Source organism: Octopus sinensis, linkage group LG28, assembly GCF_006345805.1.
Source record: "Octopus sinensis linkage group LG28, ASM634580v1, whole genome shotgun sequence".
NCBI classification, from domain to species: Eukaryota; Metazoa; Mollusca; class Cephalopoda; order Octopoda; family Octopodidae; genus Octopus; species Octopus sinensis.
The window spans coordinates 3,943,653-3,966,152 of record NC_043024.1 but is presented as its reverse complement, the minus strand read 5'-3'; the positions used below and the strand labels follow the sequence as shown (position 1 = coordinate 3,966,152).

General features: G+C 39.8%; 1 protein-coding gene across 2 annotated transcripts in view; it reads right to left on the bottom strand.

Moving 5' to 3' along the window:
- The window catches only part of LOC115225733 (brefeldin A-inhibited guanine nucleotide-exchange protein 3), a 95,484-nt gene that overhangs the window by 57,910 nt on the left and 15,074 nt on the right, over positions 1-22,500 (bottom strand). The window contains exons 7-17 of one of the 2 annotated variants that reach the window (XM_029796663.2): positions 22,333-22,414; positions 18,066-18,182; positions 14,165-14,323; positions 13,138-13,270; positions 10,687-10,799; positions 9,570-9,742; positions 7,735-8,370; positions 6,581-6,741; positions 5,730-5,886; positions 2,671-2,877; positions 1,584-1,802 (exon numbers count right to left, since the gene is read on the bottom strand). In XM_029796663.2, the coding sequence (XP_029652523.1) occupies positions 1,584-1,802; positions 2,671-2,877; positions 5,730-5,886; positions 6,581-6,741; positions 7,735-8,370; positions 9,570-9,742; positions 10,687-10,799; positions 13,138-13,270; positions 14,165-14,323; positions 18,066-18,182; positions 22,333-22,414 (2,157 nt within the window). Of the gene's footprint in view, positions 1-1,583; positions 1,803-2,670; positions 2,878-5,729; positions 5,887-6,580; positions 6,742-7,734; positions 8,374-9,569; positions 9,743-10,686; positions 10,800-13,137; positions 13,271-14,164; positions 14,324-18,065; positions 18,183-22,332; positions 22,415-22,500 lie in introns of both variants that reach the window. The other variant, XM_029796664.2, reaches the window with a different exon arrangement.

Below are 22,500 nucleotides of genomic sequence, written 5' to 3'. Positions count from 1 at the left end.
ATGTCTCATCTCGAGATACAACCACGAGATAACATTGACAAGTGTATTAATTTAATCAACCATTCATATTCTATCTGTTGTGTTAGAAATAATTATTATAATCACACACACCTACACAAACATACACAGACTTATTAGAGTAAATAATTATTACCTGAGTGTATCAAGAATATAAAACGACTGCTGTGTCTGGGGAGAGTCATTTTCTTTTTGTGCCTTATTATTTAAGACACTCACCGGTAAAATTTCCACTTTTTTCTTATTTTTATTTTCCTAAAATTTTCTTCAATAGTTTTAGAGTCAAGACTATTGAAAAGTTTGCAAGATGCAACGAAACTATTAGGAAAATAAAAATAAGAAAAGAAAAGTGGAAATTTTACCATTCAGTGTGTTACATTATAAGGCACAAAAAGAAAATGACTCTCTCCCAGACACGCTAAAATATGCTTCAACACACAAACTCATATAAAGAATCTTGCAAACCAAATCCAAAAACGAAATAAAACGACTGCTGTTTAAAGGTGTATTATAAATTTAGTAATAAAAGAATTATTAAACTAAAAACTTGGATTTGTACCTTATTTATATATATAAAAGTGAGGTTGTGTGGTGTCTGTCTCCTACGATTTAGATTCCTAACTACTCCCACATTTTGCGGTGCAGTTTAACCAAAACTGGGTATCTTACAGTCGTAATTCATATCGAGCCCTTCTGGGTATTAGCGTGCATCTACGATGAGTCTACGATTTTAAAAGAAATTTACCATAATTTTTTTCCCGTTTTTAATGCATTTTTGGCATATATAAGGGAAGTAACTCTCTAAAAATTTATTATTAAATCTCAGAACGTAAAAAGCTACAGTAACACCCCTCCCCTTTGTGGTTAGCCGTATTGAGATGGCTATTATACTTTATATCTCTAAAAATGCTTATATAGTTATTTCCCTTACAAACCCGAGCAACGCCGGGCGATACTGCTAGTCTTTATATATAAAAGTGAAGTTGTGTGTCTGTCTCCTACGATTTACATTCCTAACTACTCCCACATTTTGCAGTGCAGTTTAACCAAAACCGGCTATCTTATAGTCGTGATTCATATCGAGCCCTTCTGGGTATTAGCGTGCGTCTATGATGAGTCTACGATTTAAAAAAAAAATTTACCATCATTTTTTTTTCCATTTTAATGCATTTTTTTCGCTATTATATAAGGGAAGTAACTCTCTAAAAATGTATACGATGAGTCAACGATTTAAAAAAAAAATTACCATCATTTTTTTTTCCATTTTAATGCATTTTTTTCGCTATTATATAAGGGAAGTAACTCTCTAAAAATGTATACGATGAGTCAACGATTTAAAAAAAAAATTACCATCATTTTTTTTTCCATTTTTAATGCATTTTTTTGCTATTTTTTGGGTATAACTCTCTAAAAATGCTTATATAGTTATTTCCCTTACAAACCCGAGCAACGCCGGGTGATACTGCTAGTATATATATAAAACACTACAATTAGCCGTCATTTTTTATGGCACGGGGTCAGCTCGTAAAACAATAATTTGAAAGAAATGTGATATAAAATCTTACCCAGAATGCAACATAATTTAGCCGCCTTCTGCAAGCCGGTCAAACTCTGGCATATAGCTTCACGGGCCTTCATGCTCTCCTCCCTCGCTCCTTCGGTGCCGAGCATTAGCGCCAGGCTGCTGGTTATACCACAGGAACTCTTGCCATTGAGGAGCACGGCAAGAACATCAAGCATACCATCCCAACAAGTAGAGAGTATCCTCTTTGCCAGTCTTTTACCTTCGAGAGGAGAGAGTAATTAACGAGGACGATAACGAGGATGACAAAAATAACGATGACGATAATGATAACAATGACGACGATGGTGATGATGATGAGGATGGTGATGATGATGATGATGATGATAATGATGGTGGTGGTGGTGGTGATGATGATTATGATGATGATGATAATGATGGTGGTGGTGGTGATGATGATTATGATGATGATGATGGTGATGGTGATGATGATGGTGATGATGATGATGTTGATGTTGACAAGATTTGACGATGATGATGATGATGATGGTGATGAGGATGGTGATGATGGTGGTGATGATGGTGGTGATGATGATGGTGGTGGTGGTGATGATGATTATGATGATGATGATGGTGATGATAATGGTGATGATGATGATGATGGTGATGATGATGATGATGTTGACAAGATTTGACGATGATGATGATGTTGACAAGATTTGACGATGATGATGATAATGATGATGATGAAGATGATAATGATGATAATGATGATGAAAGCGATAATGATGAGAACAATGATAATTATGATAATGATGAGAACAATGATAATTATGATAATGATGAGAACAATAACGATTATCATGACAATGACGACGATGATAGCAATGATAATTAGGACAATAATGATGATCATGATAATTATGGCAATGATGATGATGATGATGATAATGACAAAAATGATGACAGAAATGATATTGATAATGATGATGATGATGACAACGATGATAATTATTAGGATAACAGCAATTATTATGACAATGATGATGACAACGATGGTGATGGGACAATTATCATCATCATCATTACTCCCCCCCCCGGCCCTCCTAGTCGAAATGATGGGCCCTTACCTGCCATTACTGCATCTTTACTTGGTCGTTCTCTTCGTGTGTGTCCCCCCTCCCTTCTGTTTTCCCCTCTTCGAATGCTGTCCACCTCTTCGTCCCTTTCTTCCTCCTCCTCGTCATCGTCATCATCGGAGAGCAACGTGCTGCATGTGGTGCGGGCATCCATCAGAATCTGACCACAGAGTTCGTGACTGTCAAGACCATCGATGTCTGGGAATTTAACAAAAAATTTAAAAATAAATAAAATTAAAAAAAAATTTTAATTTAAAAAAAAAATAAAATAAAATAAACAAGAGCACTCAAAGAGTGCAAACCTCTGCCAAGGCACCTACTTCTTTACTACCCACAAGGGGCTAAACACAGAGAAGACAAACAAGGACAGACAAACGGATTAAGTCGATTATATCGACCCCAGTGCGTAACTGGTACTTATTTAATCGACCCCGAAAGGATGAAAGGCAAAGTCGACCTCGGCGGAATTTGAACTCACAACGTAACGACAGACAAAATACCTATTTCTTTACTACCCACAAGGGGCTAAACACAGAGAGGACAAACAAGGACATACAAACGGATTAAGTTGATTAAGTGCGTAACTGGTACTTATTTAATCGATCCCGAAAGGACGAAAGGCAAAGTCGAGCTCGGCGGAATTTGAACTCAGAACATAAAGACAGATGAAATACCTACTTCTTTACTACCCACAAGGGGCTAAACACAGAGAAGACAAACAAGGACATACAAACGGATTAAGTTGATTAAGTGCGTAACTGGTACTTATTTAATCGATCCCGAAAGGACGAAAGGCAAAGTCGAGCTCGGCGGAATTTGAACTCAGAACATAAAGACAGATGAAATACCTACTTCTTTACTACCCACAAGGGGCTAAACACAGAGAAGACAAACAAGGACATACAAACGGATTAAGTTGATTAAGTGCGTAACTGGTACTTATTTAATCGATCCCGAAAGGACGAAAGGCAAAGTCGAGCTCGGCGGAATTTGAACTCAGAACATAAAGACAGATGAAATACCTATTTCTTTACTACCCACAAGGGGCTAGACAGAGAGAGGACAAACAAGGACAGACAAAAGGATTAAGTCGATTATATCGACCCCAGTGCGTAACTGGTACTTATTTAATCGACTCCGAAAGGACGAAAGGCAAAGTCGAGCTCGGCGGAATTTGAACTCAGAACATAAAGACAGATGAAATACCTATTTCTTTACTACCCACAAGGGGCTAGACAGAGAGAGGACAAACAAGGACAGACAAAAGGATTAAGTCGATTATATCGACCCCAGTGCGTAACTGGTACTTATTTAATCGACTCCGAAAGGACGAAAGGCAAAGTCGAGCTCGGCGGAATTTGAACTCAGAACATAAAGACAGATGAAATACCTATTTCTTTACTACCCACAAGGGGCTAGACAGAGAGAGGACAAACAAGGACAGACAAAAGGATTAAGTCGATTATATCGACCCCAGTGCGTAACTGGTACTTATTTAATCGACTCCGAAAGGACGAAAGGCAAAGTCAACCTTGGCGGAATTTGAACTCAGAATGTAACGGCAGATGAAATACCTCTAAGCATTTCGCCCGGTGTGCTGACGGTTCTGTCAGCTCACCGCCCTCGCCAAGGTACCACCAACATCCTCTCAATGATTAGTCGGAGATGATTTTTAAAATGAGAATATCTGAAATAAACTCGATTGCTCTCACAAATGAGAATACTAAAAATGAACTTGACTGCTCTCAAAAATTAAGTAAAAAAAAAAAAACGGGAAAATAATCCAGAATCCTTGTCCGGTACCGGATCGATCCCAAAACCGAATCAGTTTGTGCCAGTCATGAGGCCAAGCATCCCTGAAAGTTTCATCCGAATCCATCCAGTGATTCTTGAGATATCTTGTCCACGGACAAACAAACAAATGTGACTGAAACAATACTTCCGCCTTCGCTAAAGCAGAGGTAGTAATAATTATTATTATTAAGGTGGCAAGCTGGCAGAATCATTAGCATGCCAGGCAAGATGCTTAGTGGCATTTCACCTGTCTTTACGTTCTGAGTTCAAATTCTGCTGAGGTCAACTTTGCCTTTTATCCTTTCAGGGTCAATTAAACAAGCGCGTATTTCTTTATTACCCACAAAGGGGCTAAACACAGAGAGGACAAACAAGGACAGACAAACGGATTAAGTCGATTATATCGACCCCAGTGCGTAACTGGTACTTATTTAATCGACCCCGAAAGGATGAAAGGCAAAGTCGACCTCGGCGGAATTTGAACTCACAACGTAACGACAGACAAAATACCTATTTCTTTATTACCCACAAGGGGCTAAACAGAGAGGGGACAAACAAGGACAGACAAACGGATTAAGTCGATTACATCAACCCCAGTGCGTAACTGGTACTTATTTAATCGACCCCGAAAGGATGAAAGGCAAAGTCGACCTCGGCGGAATTTGAACTCACAACGTAGCGACAGACGAAATACCACTAAACATTTCGCCTGGCGTGCTAACGATTCTGCCAGCTTGCCGCCCTTATTAAACAAGTACCTGTTACGCACTGGGGTCGATGTAATTGACTTAATCCCTTCCCCCAAATTTGAAGCCTTGTGCTTCCAGTAGAAAAGATAATTACAATTATTATTATTTTAAAGTTGGTAAGCTGGCCAAATTATTAGCATGCTGGGCAAAATGTTTAACAGCATTTTGCCCATCCTTACATTATGAGTTCAAATGCTCCTGATGGCAACTTTGCTTTTCATTCTTTTGGGGTCAATAAATTAAGTATCAGTTGAGGACTGGGGTCGATGTATTCGACTTACCCCTCCTCAAATTGCTGGCCTTGTGCCAAAAGATGGAATCATCATCATCGTTATTATTATTTAGATGTCCAAGGACATCGCCTCAAAGAAAAGAAGGCATGGTGCACCCAGCTGTGACTAGTCCGTCCGATGCATGCTCAGAAGGCTCTGCCCACCCAGGGATGCCTAAACTGAATTAAGGGTTCCTCAACAAGAGAAGATGTTGAGAAAACCAAGAGAGGTTTACCTGTCAGCATTGAAATAAGTGGGGATTCGTCGTCAAACTGGTAACCAGCATTCTCTAATAGGTTTGTTGATATAATTTGCTTATAAACTTCACTGAGCCAACTCGTCGAGAGGAACACCACCAAGCCGCTGTTGAGAACATTGTCTACAAACTGTTCCTGCAAAAGAAAAAAGAGAAGGAAATCTCGGAATTACCAACTTTGTCAAATTGTATGTATTACAATATAAGGAGTGAAGTTCTGGATTTTTTTTTTTTTTTTTAATTTAATTTGTTAAATTCTATACATGAAATTCTTGACCTTTGAGTCATTTTTATTTTCTAACCTTTTTTCTACAGATTAAAAGTTATCATTATTATTATTATTATTATTATTATTAAGGCAGCAAGCTGGCAGAATTGTTAGCAGCACAGTGGGCGAAATATTCAGCAGCATTTTATCTGTCTTCATGTTCTGAGTTCAAATTCCACTGGAGTTGATTTTGGCGAAAATCGACTTCAGGGGGGTCGATAAAATAAATACCAGTTACTTACCCCCTCATCTGAGCTTGCTAGCCTTGTGCCAAAATTTGAAATCATCATCATCATCGTTTAACTTCCGCCTTACATGCTAGCATGGGTTGGACGGTTCGACTGGGGATCTGGGAAGCCATGGAGGCTGCACCAGGCTCCAGTCTGATCTGCCAGTGTTTCTACAGCTGGATGCCCTTCCTAACGCCAACCACTCCGTGAGTGTAGTGGGTGCTTTTTATGTGCCACCGGCACAGGTGCATTATTATTATTATTATTATTATTATTATTATTATTATCATCATTATCAAATAAATAAATGTGTGTAAATAGAAAATGTTTACCTCTGTAACAAGTACTTTGCCCTGGAAGTCTGGGTTATAAAAGTTCTTCACGGATAACTTGAGGTTGAGCGAGAGGACAGCAATGGACGTCACATAGATACCATCGGCATTCACTATCACAGTGGATTCGTCACATTTGGCCGGGAATCCATTCACCATGTCTTGATGCCACAAAGAAAAAAATGGATTTAATGCAAAAAACGTAAATAAATAAATTACATTTTTGAAAAACACATTTTTCAAAAGGTAGGAAATTTCTGTTGGCAAACAATTAATGATCTTAATGACTTGCAGGGACATGGTATTACGTTATGTACCCATAATATATTATGAAGTATTGGGTTGTCCGGAAAGTTCATGCCGATTTATAGCAGCTTACCTTTCGATTTATTTTAGAACATGGTTGAGTCCATAAAATAGGATTTGACTACACCTCCATTTAGAGCACAGTTTAAGCTATCTTTACGTGGAAGAAGGTTTATGTTCCTATAACCTGTGTTAATTCTGTAACCCTTTAAAGTGGAAGATAAAGTTCATTTTCGGCACTTGATGCTTTGGGAACCAGACAAAAATTGCAGCAGCTCGGCCGGGATGTGTTACCCCACCCTCCATATTCACCAGATATTGCTCCTTTGGGTTTCCATTTATTCAGGTCTCTGCAGAATAGTCTTAATGGTAACAATTTCAATTCCTTGGATGACATAAAAAGATACCTTGATGAATTCTTTACCATGAAACCAGCTCAATTCTGGGAAGAGGGTACTTTCAAGTTAAAGGAGAGATGGAGACGCATTGTGCAACAAAATGGTTCATATTTGGTTGATTAAAAATGTAATGGCAAGTATTTATTGACCTTTTCCTTTCCTCTAAAAATCGGCACAAACTTTCCGGACAACCCAATATATTAAATGCTTTTATAAGTCAGTTCTGTGTTCTACTGTGTTAGCAGTGCACTTTACATCACTTGTTTAGGTCATCTTCATGTATAATTTCTATATAAATATCTGTAGAATTAATGATCTTTGATGAGACAAAAATAAGATCCCATGGAATAATGGAATAATTCTTTTTTGGAATTGGTTCACAAAAGAAGGATAAGGTGCAAAGAAAACCAAAAAGGGTGTTTAGCAAAGGTGTTAATTAAGAATACTCACCTGAACAAAACGAGGCAGCAAACTCCTGCAGAACGTTGTCAACTCGACAGATTGACATCAGGTTCATAAGGCGTGGCAGCAGGTCGGCGAGTTTACCCATGTATTCCCTAGCGTGTTCCCTTTCAGCGAGGTCTTGCTTCTGGCATAAGAAAGCCTTGGACGTGGTCGAGCCAGGGGCAGTTTTCTTGGGGAGCGTTTCTTGAGCTGACGTCGACGAGGACGTGTCGTTCGGCAGGTTTTCCGGTTCCTGGACAGGGTGAGGTGGACAGTAGACGTGGCTTACGACGGAGCTGTCACTGCAAGTGTCCTCGTCACTGTCGTCGTCATCACATGCTGCATCGTCAATTTCTTGTTGACTTTCGCCGTCAACTCTCTCATCCTCGTCCTCCTCGTTGTCAATTTTCTCTTCCTCCGCCTCCTCCTCTTCTTCCTTCTCCACTATCACCACCGACACCTCTCTCACCTCTTCTTCTCCTCCTCCTCTTCCCACTTCAACATCTTCTCCTCCCACCTCTTCTCCTTCTAAACTATCACTAGCAGCAGTCTTTGGAATGTCAGCTGGTTCCACTTCTGTCGGCGGCAGCGGGTTCAGTGGGTTCGTGCCCTCAGGCTCAATATTCAAGTTGAGCTTGGAATCTGCTGAAGAGAACAATACAATAATATAATATAAATACACATACACATTTATACACACACACACACACACACACAGACCTTTATACATACACAGACAGACAGACAGACCTTTACACATACACACAGACACATTTATACACACACACAGACAGACATTTATACACACACACACACAGACACTTATACACACACACACTTATACACACACACACACACACTTATACACACACACACACACATACACACACAGACATTTATACACACACACACAGACACATTTATACACACACACACACACACACAGACATACATACACACACACACAGACACTTATAGACACACACTTATACACACACACACACACACACATACACACACAGACATTTATACACACACACACACATTTATACACACACAGACATACATACACACACAGACACATTTATACACACACACACAGACACTTATAGACACACACATGTATAGGGAGAAAGAGGTGCTTGGCCAATTAGTTATATATATACCTTTCTTTCTCCCTTTCCACACATACACACATACATGATGGGCTTCTTTTAGTTTCCAACTACTAAATCCACTCACAGGGCTTTGGTCAGCCCAGAGCTATAGCACAAGACATTTGCCAAAGGTGCCATGCAGTGGGACTGAACCCAGGACCATGTGGTTGGGAAGCAAGCTTCTTACCACACAGCCATGACAGTGCCTATAAATAAGCATCATCATCATCATCATCGTTTAACATCCGCTTTCCATGCTATCATGGGTTGGACGGTTCAACTGGGGTCTGGGAAGCCAGAAGGGTGCACCAGGCCCAGTCTGATCTGGCAATGTTTCTACGGCTGGATGCCCTTCCTAACACCAACCACTCTGAGAGTGTAGTGGGTGATTTTATGTGCCACCGACACAGGTGCCAGACGAGGCTGGCGAACAGCCACGCTCGGATTGGTGCATTTTATGTGCCACCGGCACGGAAGCTAGTCAAAGCTGCACTGGCATCGGCCGGTCAAGGCAGCGCTGGCATCGGCCGGTCAAGGCGGCACTGGCATCGGCCAGTCAAGGTGGCGCTGGCATTGGCCAGTCAAGGCGGTGCTGGCATCGGCTGGTATCGGCCAGTCAAGGCGGCAATGTATACACACACACACACACACAAAATTAATAGGAGTAAAATGAATGACACAAACCTCTCTCCTGGCGGTCATAGAAACTGTTAATGTCCCTCACAACATCCTCTGGAATATCAATGCCCTTACTCAGTCGTTCGAGGGTGCGTAACAGCATCGTTATACACTCAACACTCGTTATACACACAGCAGAGTCATTACAATGACAACATTCCTGGATGCTGTCGATGATTCTGAAAAGAGAACCGAAACAAAAAAAAAAGAAAAACAGCCATCAGTTTTGATTCCAAGCCAGTAACATCATCATCATCTTCATCCTCCTCAATTTCTCCTACCTCCTCCTCCTCATCATCATCATCATTTCACCCTTAAGCATTCAGGTTATTCTGTCAAATTTAAGGCTAATTCATTAAAATTTTATATATTTGAGAGACAAGGGATTCTGTACATTATTTTTACATAAGACAGATATTTGTCCTCATCTTGTTTGTTGTTAATATGGCGTAGTGGTTAAGAGCGTGGGCTACTAAGCCCAAGATTCTGAGTTCGATTCCAGGCAGTGACCTGAATAATAATGATGATGATAATAATAATAATAATAATAATAATAGGGCTTCTCTGCCCTAGGTGTATGGAAAACACTCAGCGAGAAACTGAAGAAAATTTGAAGAAAGAAGGAAAAAACATAATAATAATAATAATAATAACAACATTGAAAAATACCTTAGGTATGAGAATCCAAGTTTGAAATTCCCCCAAGACACCTGATGAAGGTTGGAGGGTATACCAGCCGAAAGGTTGTGTCAACAACAAACAAAATGAGAACAAATATCCATCAAATGTAGCTTCTGCTACTACTACTACTGTTGCGGCTACTATGCTGCTGCTGCTGCTACTACTACTACTACTTCTACTGTTGCTGCTACTACTACTACTACTGTTGCGGCTACTACTGCTGCTGCTACTACGACTATTGTTGCTGCTGCTGCTGCTACTACTACTACTACTACTGTTGCGGCTGCTGCTGCTGCTACTATTCTTGCTGCAACCACCCCCACTAGCACCACTACAAAATTAAAAACAACCCAATTACAGTAGAGAGAGAGAGAGGAGAGAGAGAGAGAGAAGAGTGAGATTTGAACTTGCAACAAAGTGACAAAGAGTTCGTTGGACTTACAGCTTCATAAATGCAATATCAGATTTCTGATTGGAGAGTTTCTTGTCGGAGTTGCTGGATTCCGAGGCCGTCGGCGCTGCAATGTCGAGGACTCCTCTGGGGGAGTTGAACAACTGCAAAAGAGCGGCACACACAGAGAAAAATAATCAGTGATACAGAGATAATATGGTGGTGGGTCTCAGGCGACAAAGTTGTGGTCTGGTGCAGAGAGAGATAACAGGGTAAAAAGCTGCCATTTGTAGGAGAGGTTCGGAAGGTGAAAGGGGCGAATGGAGTGGAGTGTCGGAATGAAACGGGGGACGCTAAGCCGAGTTAAGAGAAGTTGGTGTAAGTCAATGCATCTGTAAATGAGACAGGAATATGCACACAATATAAGGCGGCGAGCTGGTAGAATCGGTAGCATGCCGGGCGAAATGCTTAGCAGTATTTCGTCTGCCGTTACGTTCTGAGTTCAAATTCTACCGAGGTCAACTTTGCCTTTCATCTTTTTAGGGGTCGATAAATTACGTACCAGTTACGCACTGGGGTCGATATAATCGACTTAATCCCTATTGTCTGTCCTTGTTTGTCCTCTCTGTGTTTAGCCCCTTGTGGGTAATAAAGAAATAGGAATATGCACACACACACACACACACACACACACAAGCACACACGCACACAAGAACACACACACACACACACACACACAGAAGCACACACACATACATACACATGTACACACTGGTTAAAAGACAGACAGTAATTCTTTGTACCACAGGAACAAGGACTGAAATCTCGAGGGACCTCAGCAGAGTTAGAACTCAGAACGCAAAGCTTCAAGAAATGCCACGGAATGTTTTGGTGAGTGTGCTAACATTTCTGCCAGCTGGCAACCTTCACAAACACACAGAGACACACACACATATATATATATACACACACACACACATATATATATATATATATATATAGTTTACTATTCTATTGAAGTAGGATCAACAAATAAACATACTCCATCCAGAGAGAGATAAGCACATGAAATTATATATATGCATTCCGTCTTCCCTTCTCTGGATCTTTCCTTCTCCTATATTTCCGACGAAGAGCTCCGCTCGAAACGTTAAACCCTCCTTCTTTCCTTCTTTCCTGAGCGTCCAATAATACTATATTTGTTCCACGTCCTCGCGTTGTTGTGTTTTTTTGTGCTTTCTTGTTTGGATTAACCATATATATATATATATATATATATACATACATATATATATAATAGAAATATTAAAATAACTAAGTCTCTCTAAAAGAGAACAGCGGCAGCGTTCCCGGAAAATATTAGTTATCGCCATACTAATATGGCATCCTTATAAAAATAAGAAAAAAGCTGACCGCTTATTAGCTCCATGAGGCCATCGCCTTAAGTTAGCTATTTGATACACAAACTGTATCCATATAACCTTCGAACAAGGGAGGTCAGTCGCTCCACACTACTTGACCGGCAGCTACAGACGCGTTTCGGGGTATTGCCCCTTTTCAATGCAGCGTAGCCAGCCAGTAGGTGTCGCTTCCGACAATCTCTGTTCGATGGTTTTATTTACCTAGTTTCGGTGGAATACATCCACTTGTTTTCAATAATAGAAATATTAAAATAACTAAGTCTCTCTATGGATACAGTTTGTGTATCAAATAGCTAACTTAAGGCGATGGCCTCATGGAGCTAATAAGCGGACAGCTTTTTTCTTATTTCTATAAGAATGCCATATTAGTATGGCGATAACTATTATTTTCATATATATATATATACACACACACATATACATGATGGGATTCTCTCAAATTCCGTCTACTAAATCATCATCATCATCATCATCATCGTTTAGCATCCGTTTTCCATGCTAGCATGGGTTGGACGGTTCTACTGGGGTCTGTGAAGCCAGAAGGCTTCATCAGGCCCAGTCAAATCTGGCAGTGTTTCTACGGCTGGATGCCCTTCCTAACGCCAACCACTCCGTGAGTGTAGTGGGTGCTTTTTACGTGCCACCCGCACAGGTGCCACTCACAAAAGCTTTGAGCAGTTCAAGGCTATTGTAGAAAATACTATCCCATGTTTTCATGTTTGGATTAACTATATATATACATACATATATGTGTATACATACACACACACACACACACACACATATATATACATACATATATGTGTATATATACATATATGTGTATACACACACACACATATATATCATGAGGTAGTGAGTTCAGTTTCTGGATAAGGCTGCGTGTTGTGTTCTTGAGCAAGACACTTTATTTCACATTGCTTCCAGTTCACTCAGCTGTAGAAATGAGTTGCAATGTCACTGGTGCCAAGCTGCATCAGCCCCTTTGCCTCTCCCTTAGATAATATCGGTGGCTTTAGATAGATAGATAGATAGATAGATAGAGAGAGAGAGAGAGAGAGAGAGAGAGTGGAGTACAAACCAGTTTCAGGGCTTTCAGAGCATCATGTCGGTGTTGTGGCGGAGGATAGAGTAACATCCGATGAAAGAGCGATTCCAGAACAGGTCTTAGGCTACCGACTGACCCCACCAAACGCACCAACTGAACTGCAATGCTGAATAAGAGACAAAGAGACAAAAGAGAGAGGAATTAGTTGAGAGCATCAACGATTGGGGGAGACAATGGCGAAGCTTCATTGTCAGGCAATGAGATAAGAATGGAGCAATTAAAAATCAATTAGATCAGACACTCTATTGTGTTAGTAATAATAACATGTCCATGACACACACAGCTCTGTTGGATTGGAGGGTGGGGAGAAGAGGTGGAGGAAAATGAGAAGGTGGAGAAGGTGGAAGAGGAGAATGAGAAGATGGTGGTAGGAGAGAAGGTGGAGGTGAAGGTGGCGGTGATAGATGAGAAGGTGGAGGAGAAGGAAGAAGGTGGAGGAGAAGAAGGAGAAGATGGTGGTGGAGGTAGATGTGGAGGATGAGAAGGTGGAGGAGGAGGTGGAGAAGGTGGAGGAAGAGAATGAGGAGGTGGAGGAAGAGAATGAGGAGGTGGAGGAAGAGAATGAGGAGGTGGAGGAAGAGAATGAGGAGGTGGAGGAGGAGAATGAGATGGTGGTGGAAGAGGTGGTGGAGGAGGTAGAAGTGGATGTGAAAGAGGAGAATGAGAAGATGGTGGTGGAAGAGAAGGTAGAGGTGGAGGAGGAGGCAAAGAAGGAGGAGGTCAAAGATGAGAAGGTGGAGGAGATGGAGGTGGAGGTGATGGGGAAGGTGGAGGAGAAAGTGGAGGAGGAGAATGAGAAGATGGTGGTGGTGGAAGAGGAGGAGAAAAAGGAGAAGGTGTAGGAGGGGAAGGTGAAGAAGATGGAGAAGAAGAAGGTGGAAACAAAGGGAGATGAGATGGAAGAAGAGGAGGTGGAAAAGGAGGACAAGAAGAAAATTTATTTGGAAAGAGAGAAATAAATAAATCAATAGATCGATAGAGAGAGGGAGAGAGATCTTACTTGTAAATAACTTTGGCTGTGGTGGCCAGAAGATTTGGAGCGGTGGTTGAACAGCCTGATCCTCGACCGATTTCTTCGTCAGGGTTTCGTGGAGTTGTGACACTTCGTTCTGATCTTGGAGTTCCAAGCAGAGATATCAAGGCAGGACATAGATGTTTCCTACAAAACAACAACAACATCAATAAGAACACTTTTCCTGTAGAAATCAGATCTATATCATCATCATCATCTGTTTTATTATTACCCACTAGGGGCGAACATAGGGGGGACAATACAATCTGATGTGGGATCAGATACACGAATGGGATTACAAAAAGATGAATTTTAAAATTTACCAAAAATACAAAAATATGAAGAAATCGAAGAAATCGAATGAAGAACAGACCGGAAGACATTACGGATGGAGTGGGGGCGGGTTTAGCTCGGACCCCACGAGCCCTGCCTCCCCACTGATACTTTGGTTTCGTCTTGTTTTACATTTATGTGCTATCATCCACTCGCAACTTTCGTGCTACATCTTTCCATCGTTCGTCGTTTAACGTCCGCTTTCCATGCTAGCATGGGTTGGATGGTTCGACCGGGGTCTGGGAAGCCATGGAGGCTGCACCAGGCTCCAGTCTGATCTGGCAGTGTTTCTACAGCTGGATGCCCTTCCTAACGCCAACCACTCCACGAGTGTAGTGGGTGCTTTTACGTGCCACCGGCACAGGTGCATTATTATTATTATTATTATTATTAATATTATTATTATTATTATCATCATTATCAAATAAATAAATGCGTGTAAATAGAAAATGTTTACCTCTGTAACAAGTACTTTGCCCTGGAAGTCTGGGTTATAAAAGTTCTTCACGGATAACTTGAGGTTGAGCGAGAGGACAGCAATGGATGTCACATAGATACCATCGGCATTCACTATCACAGTGGATTCGTCACAGCCACGATCGGTTGAGCTTTTTACGTGCCACCAGCACAGGAGCCAGAGGAGGTTGGCAACGGCCAGGATTGGTTGGTGCTTTTTACGTGCCACTGGCACAGGGGCCAGAGGAGGCTGGCAACGGCCACGATCAGTTGGTGCATTTTATGTGCCACCATCACGGAAGCCAGTCAAGGCGGCGCTGGCATAGGCCACATTCAGATGGTACTTTTTATGTGCCACCGGTACTGGTATCTCAACTACAATTTCCATTGATTTTTGATGTTGGTGTATTTGACTCAATAGGTCTCCTCAAGCACAGGGTCGAAACGGTGTTTCTTTACTTGCCACCTGCACAGGAGTCAGTCCAGCGGCACTGGCAACTGTCGGATGCTAGTCATAGGATTGGTTCAATTTCGATTCCATTTAAAATTCTTTTGCCCTTAAACTGTAGAAAGCAGTTTTATATAGAAATCTGTCTTTTGTTGAGAAATGTCATGTTTGAAACTATTTTCTGTCGAGATATGTCAAGCTCATGAGATGCTATCAAGAAGCTCTTGAACTAGTTCTGTAGCGTGCCAACAGATGGCGGCACATGGCTGGCTGCATGTGCAGTGAGAGCTAGCAGTGACCTTCATGACGCAGTGTGCCAAGTGACATCTCTGTGTTTGCTTTGTATATTGTGATTTTGCTCAGCTTTATGGGTCTTCTTCTCAAGCATGACATAATGCCAAAGGTCTTGGTCATTGCCTCCATGAGGCCCAATGCTCAAAAGGAACTCAGCCACACTGCCTCCATGAGGCCCAATGCTCAAAAGGAACTCAGCCACACTGCCTCCATGAGGCCCAATGCTCAAAAGGAACTCAGCCACACTGCCTCCATGAGGCCCAATGCTCAAAAGGAACTCAGCCACACTGCCTCCATGAGGCCCAATGCTCAAAAGGAACTCAGCCACACTGCCTCCATGAGGCCCAATGCTCAAAAGGAACTCAGCCACACTGCCTCCATGAGGCCCAATGCTCAAAAGGAACTCAGCCACACTGCCTCCATGAGGCTCAATGCTCAAAAGGAACTCAGCCACACTGCCTCCATGAGGCCCAATGCTCAAAAGGAACTCAGCCACACTGCCTCCATGAGGCCCAATGCTCAAAAGGAACTCAGCCACACTGCCTCCATGAGGCCCAATGCTCAAAAGGAACTCAGCCACACTGCCTCCATGAGGCCCAATGCTCAAAAGGAACTCATCCACACTGCCTCCATGAGGCCAATGCTCAAAAGGAACTCAGCCACACTGCCTCCATGAGGCCCAATGCTCAAAAGGAACTCACCACACTGCCTCCATGAGGCCCAATGCTCAAAAGGAACTCAGCCACACTGCCTCCATGAGGCCCAATGCTCAAAAGGAACTCAGCCACACTGCCTCCATGAGGCCCAATGCTCAAAAGGAACTCAGCCACACTGCCTCCATGAGGCTCAATGCTCATATATATATATATATATATACTTTATTTAAAGCAGCAGAAAATTCAACAAAACCTGTTACTCTGAGTTTCAGTTTTTGCTAGAATAGAACCGATATGTCAATACTAGTCTTGATAGAATTGACATATCGGTTCTATTCTAGCAAAAACTGTCCGACGAACGGGAACGTGAAACTCAGAGTAACAGGTTTTGTTGAATTTTCTGCTGCTTTAAATAAAGCATATTACTCTACCACTGGTATTTGAGTACTCTTTTTTCCACCTTGTTTCACATTTATGTGTTTACTCCGGTATGTGTGTGTGTGTATATATATATATATATATATATATATATATATATAGTATAAAGTAAGATAGGGGTTATGGGTGTAACCCACTATGGGATAGTATTTATCCCATATACTGTTGGTAAAGGACCCAGATTCTTAATACATAAATGTTTTTAATTGCAATGCAATTAACTTATTTATTGCATTAAATGGGTGAAGGTAAAGAAATATTTTACCGTAAATTTATAATACAAATAAGAAAATGGAGAACCAAATTTAGTTTGTTCATCAACTTTCGGATATTATAATGTTGGAATATTTATTGGTGTAACAAAATGAGAACTTTAATAGCATACATATATATCTTATGCTATTAAGGTTCTCATTTTGTTAAATGAATAAATAATTCAACATTCTAATATCTGAAAGTTGATGAACAAACTAAATTTGTTTCTCTATTTTCTTATTTGTATTATATATATTAAAAAATCTCTATTGCTTCTAACCTTACAGCAGTTAGGAACAGCCATATCTTAGTCAGTCAGTGGAAGGACTTCACTACCTCATATGTTCTTAAAATTTAAATCCACATCTTTCTCTGTATATCTACCTTCTCTATAATGTTGCCACTTGATTTGAAAACTTTTGTATTAATGGAAAACCTCTAGAATTGGCTGATGAGTACTCAGCATCTTAAATCTGTTGTAATACTTACAACATTTAATAAAATGATGTAGTACGAAACGATCGTACCAAATTACCGGAGTCATTCTTATTGCTGATTTTGATTATATACATATATATACGACGGGCTTCTTTCAGTTTCCGTCTACCAAATCCACTCACAAAGCTTTGGTCAGTCTGAAGCTATAGTAGAAGTCACTTGACCAATGTGCCACGTAGTGAGTCTGAACCCAGAACTATGTGGTTGGGAAGCAAGCTTCTTACCACACAGCCACACCCACGTCTACAATACACAAAATATTTTAAGAATTTTTTTTATACAATTCCTAACAATATTTGATAATAAAAATAGGATTCTTTGAACATCAAATAGCTAGGAAGACCCCTTTAAGTAAAACAGGAATCGAAGGGGTTCAAAGGAAAAAAAAGGGATTTAGAAAGACTGCATTTGGTTATTATAGTCCTAGATGTACATAGGCCAGCGGAATATTGATTGACCTGGGATTAGACAACAAAAATTACAAGAAGAAAGAAATAAAAATGTTACTAACCATAGTAAGTCCACAAACAGTGATTGTCTGGTCAGGATTTTAGAAGAATTTGACAAAATGGTGAGAATGCATTCCAATAATAATGGAATTGAGTGTTTGGATGAAGTGACGTTGTTACTGGAAAAGAAACAAAAAAAAAAAAGAAATTAACAAAAAAGACACATTTCAGCAAAAAGAACATATTTTCATTTTTAAATTTTTTTTACTGTTTCAGTAGTTAGACTGCGGCCATGCTGGGGCATTGCCTTGAAGAATTTTTAGTCGAATGAATTGACTTTAGTATTTGTTTTTGTTTTTTTTAAACTTGGTGCTTGTTCTATCAGCCACTTATTGCTAAACCGTTAAGTTATAGGGACGTAAACATACCAACACAAGTTCTCAAGTATTGGTGGGGGATAAACACAGGCAGACAGAGAGCGACACACACACACACATGATGGATTTCTTTCAGTTTCCATCAAGAAAATTCACTCAGCCCAAGGCTATAGTAGAAGACACTTGCCCAAGGTGCCACGCAGTGGGACTGAACCTGGAACCATGTGGTTGGGAAGTAAGTTTCTTACCACACAGCCATGCCTGTACCTATGTATATATATAATATATATATATATATATATATATATATATATATATGTACGTACACACACACACATACACACATATACTCACACGGTTTTGGTCAGCCCAAGGCTGTAGTAGAATACACTTGCCTAAGGTGCCATGCAGTGGGACTGAACCCAGAACCATGTGGTTGGGAAGCAAGCTTCTAACTACACAGCCATGCCTGCGCCTATATATATATATATATATATATATATATAATATTATTAGAGACAAAACCACTATTTTGCAAAACAAACAAGGAAAGACTTAATAATTTGAAACTGACTTATTGGAAGTCCACCTGAAGATTGTCGATCAAGACAAGAAACAATTGTAGTGGCGGTTTTTTTGACTTTTTATTAAAATTTTATGTATTGATTAAGTCTTTCCTTGTTTGTTTTGCAAAATAGTGGTTTTGTCTCTAATTAATATTATATGATATTTTACTATAAAATTGGATTTAATCCTAAATCTGATTTTTTCCCTGTAAATTTGGATTTATTCCCTAATATTTATTATATATATATATATATATATATATATATATATATATATATATATTATATATATATATATATACACACACACATGACGGGCTTGTTTCAGTTTCCGTCTACCAAATCCACTCACAAGGCTTTGGTCAGCCCAAGACTACAGTAGAAGACACTTGCCCAAGGTGCCACGCAGTGGGACTGAACCCGGAACCATGTGGTTGAGAAGCAAGCTTCTTATCTTATCACACAGCCACACCTCTGCCTTACAGACATTTTCATTAAAATCCTTTCCAAATGATGATTCAGAGGAATTCATACTCTTCCCTTACAAAGGAGATTACAGAGTCGGCTTGCTTACCAACCTCATGGTGTGTGGTACCTTGAGCAAGACTCTTCTATAACAGCCCCAGGTTGACCAAAAACCATAAAATGTTCATAAGGCATGTGTGTGGCTGTGTGATAAGATAAAAAGCTTGATTCTCAACCACATGGTTCCAGGTTCAGTCCCACTGCATGGCACCTTGGGCAAGTGTCTTCTACTATAGCCTCGGGCTGACCAAAACCTTGTGAGTATATGTGTGTGTGTGTGTGTGTATATATATATATATACACACATAGGTACAGGCATGGCTGTGTGGTAAGAAACTTGCTTCCCAACCACATGGCTCCAGGTTCAGTCCCATTGCATGGTACCTTGGGCATGTGTCTTCTTCTACAGCCTTGGGCTGACCAAAACCGTGTGTGTGAGTGTGTGTGTGCATGTGTGTGTGTATATTGGTAGATTTGGTAGACAGAAACTGAAAGAAACCTGCCATGTGTCTATATGTGATTATATTTGCACAATAAGCTCCATCTGTTGCTTTCAAACAGCAGTTTTATGGCATTTGTTATCTTATCAGAATTTTCTGTTTAATTTCAAAATAGGACAACGTGTATTTGATTGACTGATTAATAAACTTTATTGATCAAATGTGGTCTCAATTGTGCTTTCTGCACACGTCTTGTTTATGCTTAAGGTTAACCAACTGTCTTGACCACAATTGATTTATTCTACTGCATTTCATATACGTGTGTGTGTGTACGTTATATATATGTATGTATATATATATGCATTTATATATATATATATATATATGTATATCTATGTTTGTTTTTATGTTATGATAAAAATAATTTAACATTAAACTAAAGGATTGCTCAATAGATTTGGTAGAATGTTTTCTTACGTTAAGTATGTTATATATATATATGTATATATATATATGTATATGTGTATATATATATATATATATATAGTTAATCCAAACAAGAAAGCACAAAAAAACACAACAATGTGAGGACGTGGAACAAATATAGTATTATTGGACGCTCAGGAAAGAAGGAGGGTTTAACGTTTCGAGCGGGGCTCTTCATCGGAAACATAGGAGAAGGAAAGATCCAGAGAAGGGAAGACAGAGGAAAAAAAAAAAAATCGACAATACACAAGCGGTCACATTTATATAACATAATTAACAGATGTATACCATTGTAAAGTCAGGGGATGTAGTGGTCACCTTGGGAAAGAACCCTTTATCAAGTCAGATGACTGTGAGAGTGAGAGATATGCATTTCACCATTTTTGCAGCTTGTCAGTGCCACATATTTGAGTCACTTCTGACATGAAGTTGCCACAGCAAGTTTATAGAATCAGCGAATAAACTCTTTACTATCTTTTCTCTTTTACTTGTTTCAGTCATTTGACTGCGGCCATGCTGGAGCACCGCCTTTAGTCGAGCAAATCGACCCCGGGACTTATTCTTTGTAAGCCCAGTACTTATTCTATCGGTCTCTTTGGCCGAACCGCTAAGTGACGGTGACCTAAACACACCCAGCATCGGTTGTCAAGCAACGCTAGGGGGACAAACACAGACACACACATACATATATACGACAGGCTTCTTTCAGTTTCCGTCTACCAAATCCACTCACAAGGTATTGGTCGGCCCGAGGCTATAGCAGAAGACACTTGCCCAAGATGCCATGCAGTGGGACTGAACCCGGAACCATGTGGTTGGTTAGCAACCTACTTACCACACAGCCACTCCTGCGCCAATTGATTAGCTTTGCAAAAAGGCTGCTAAGCTGAATTAAATTCAAATTAAGCAATAGAAGCAGCTCTAATTAATCCTAATGACATATTTAATGTATGTCACATTGCACTCCAATACATACAACCTGAAATTGCATATGTTTCTATACACATAGTTTATATGAAGCAAGTACACAAGCTGCTACAACCATAGAGTGTATATGGTGATTAAATAACAAAAAGAAGTGTAATTGATTTAATTATTTCATCTTTTATGTAGTACAATCAAAACATACATAAATAATGGAATAATTAATCCCTTGTTTTTCTCTTGTTTGATTACACTGTATAACATACAGAAATGGTATTCAAAGCTTTATGAAACATTCACGTGTTTCAGAAAATTGCTGCCAAAGTTACATAACAGTTGTAGAAATATTATATAATGTTACAGGTCACTTCATCAGTGTTCTGTAATAAATGCAATACAAGTGTTGATGGTTCACTAAGAATGTATATGCGAGTGTGTTCTTTGGCATATATATATATGACAAAGAACTATCCAAAACTAGATACCAATATTTAAACATTGTCCAAGCCTAATTAGATTACCTGTGAAGAAAACCAAACGGTGCCAAAGTAAGCAATCCCTACATATATTTCCCACTTTACAAGAATGAAAGAGAATTCAGAATAACAAGACTAAGATATAAGAAATTCACTATTGAGCATAAAATATAAGCATTCTCATCACCAACTGTTCAAACGGACATGATTACTGCCATTTCATGACCATCATGTAGTGTATGTATGTGAGTGTGTTAGTATTTAATAACTGTTTAATACTACTCTATACAACTTTGTTTTGTAGGCTTGTCACACGGTCCAAGCTCTTTAGTAAGCCTGAAAAGCTAGGAACAGGTGACGTGCCTACAAAACTTTTTAAATACTATTAAATACTTATTAAATACTAACACACACACACATAAAGGAGAGATGGGAAGAGCAAGAAAAGCATGAAAAAAGTGTGGACGCATATAAAATAAAAACAAAATTATATAAATAAAAATGAAACTCTTGAGAATTCTTATAGAAGGCTTACTTTTGTGTTTCTTCTAATTTCTTGGTAAAGAATTTCAAGATAGAAATAACTTCTTGAAGTGCACAATCCATGTTGACGAAATCTGTAACAAAATGATATTGTCACGTGTAAAGGGGAGAGAAATATTAGGGATAGATGGAAGTGTTTCAATATTGAAAATTAGCTAAC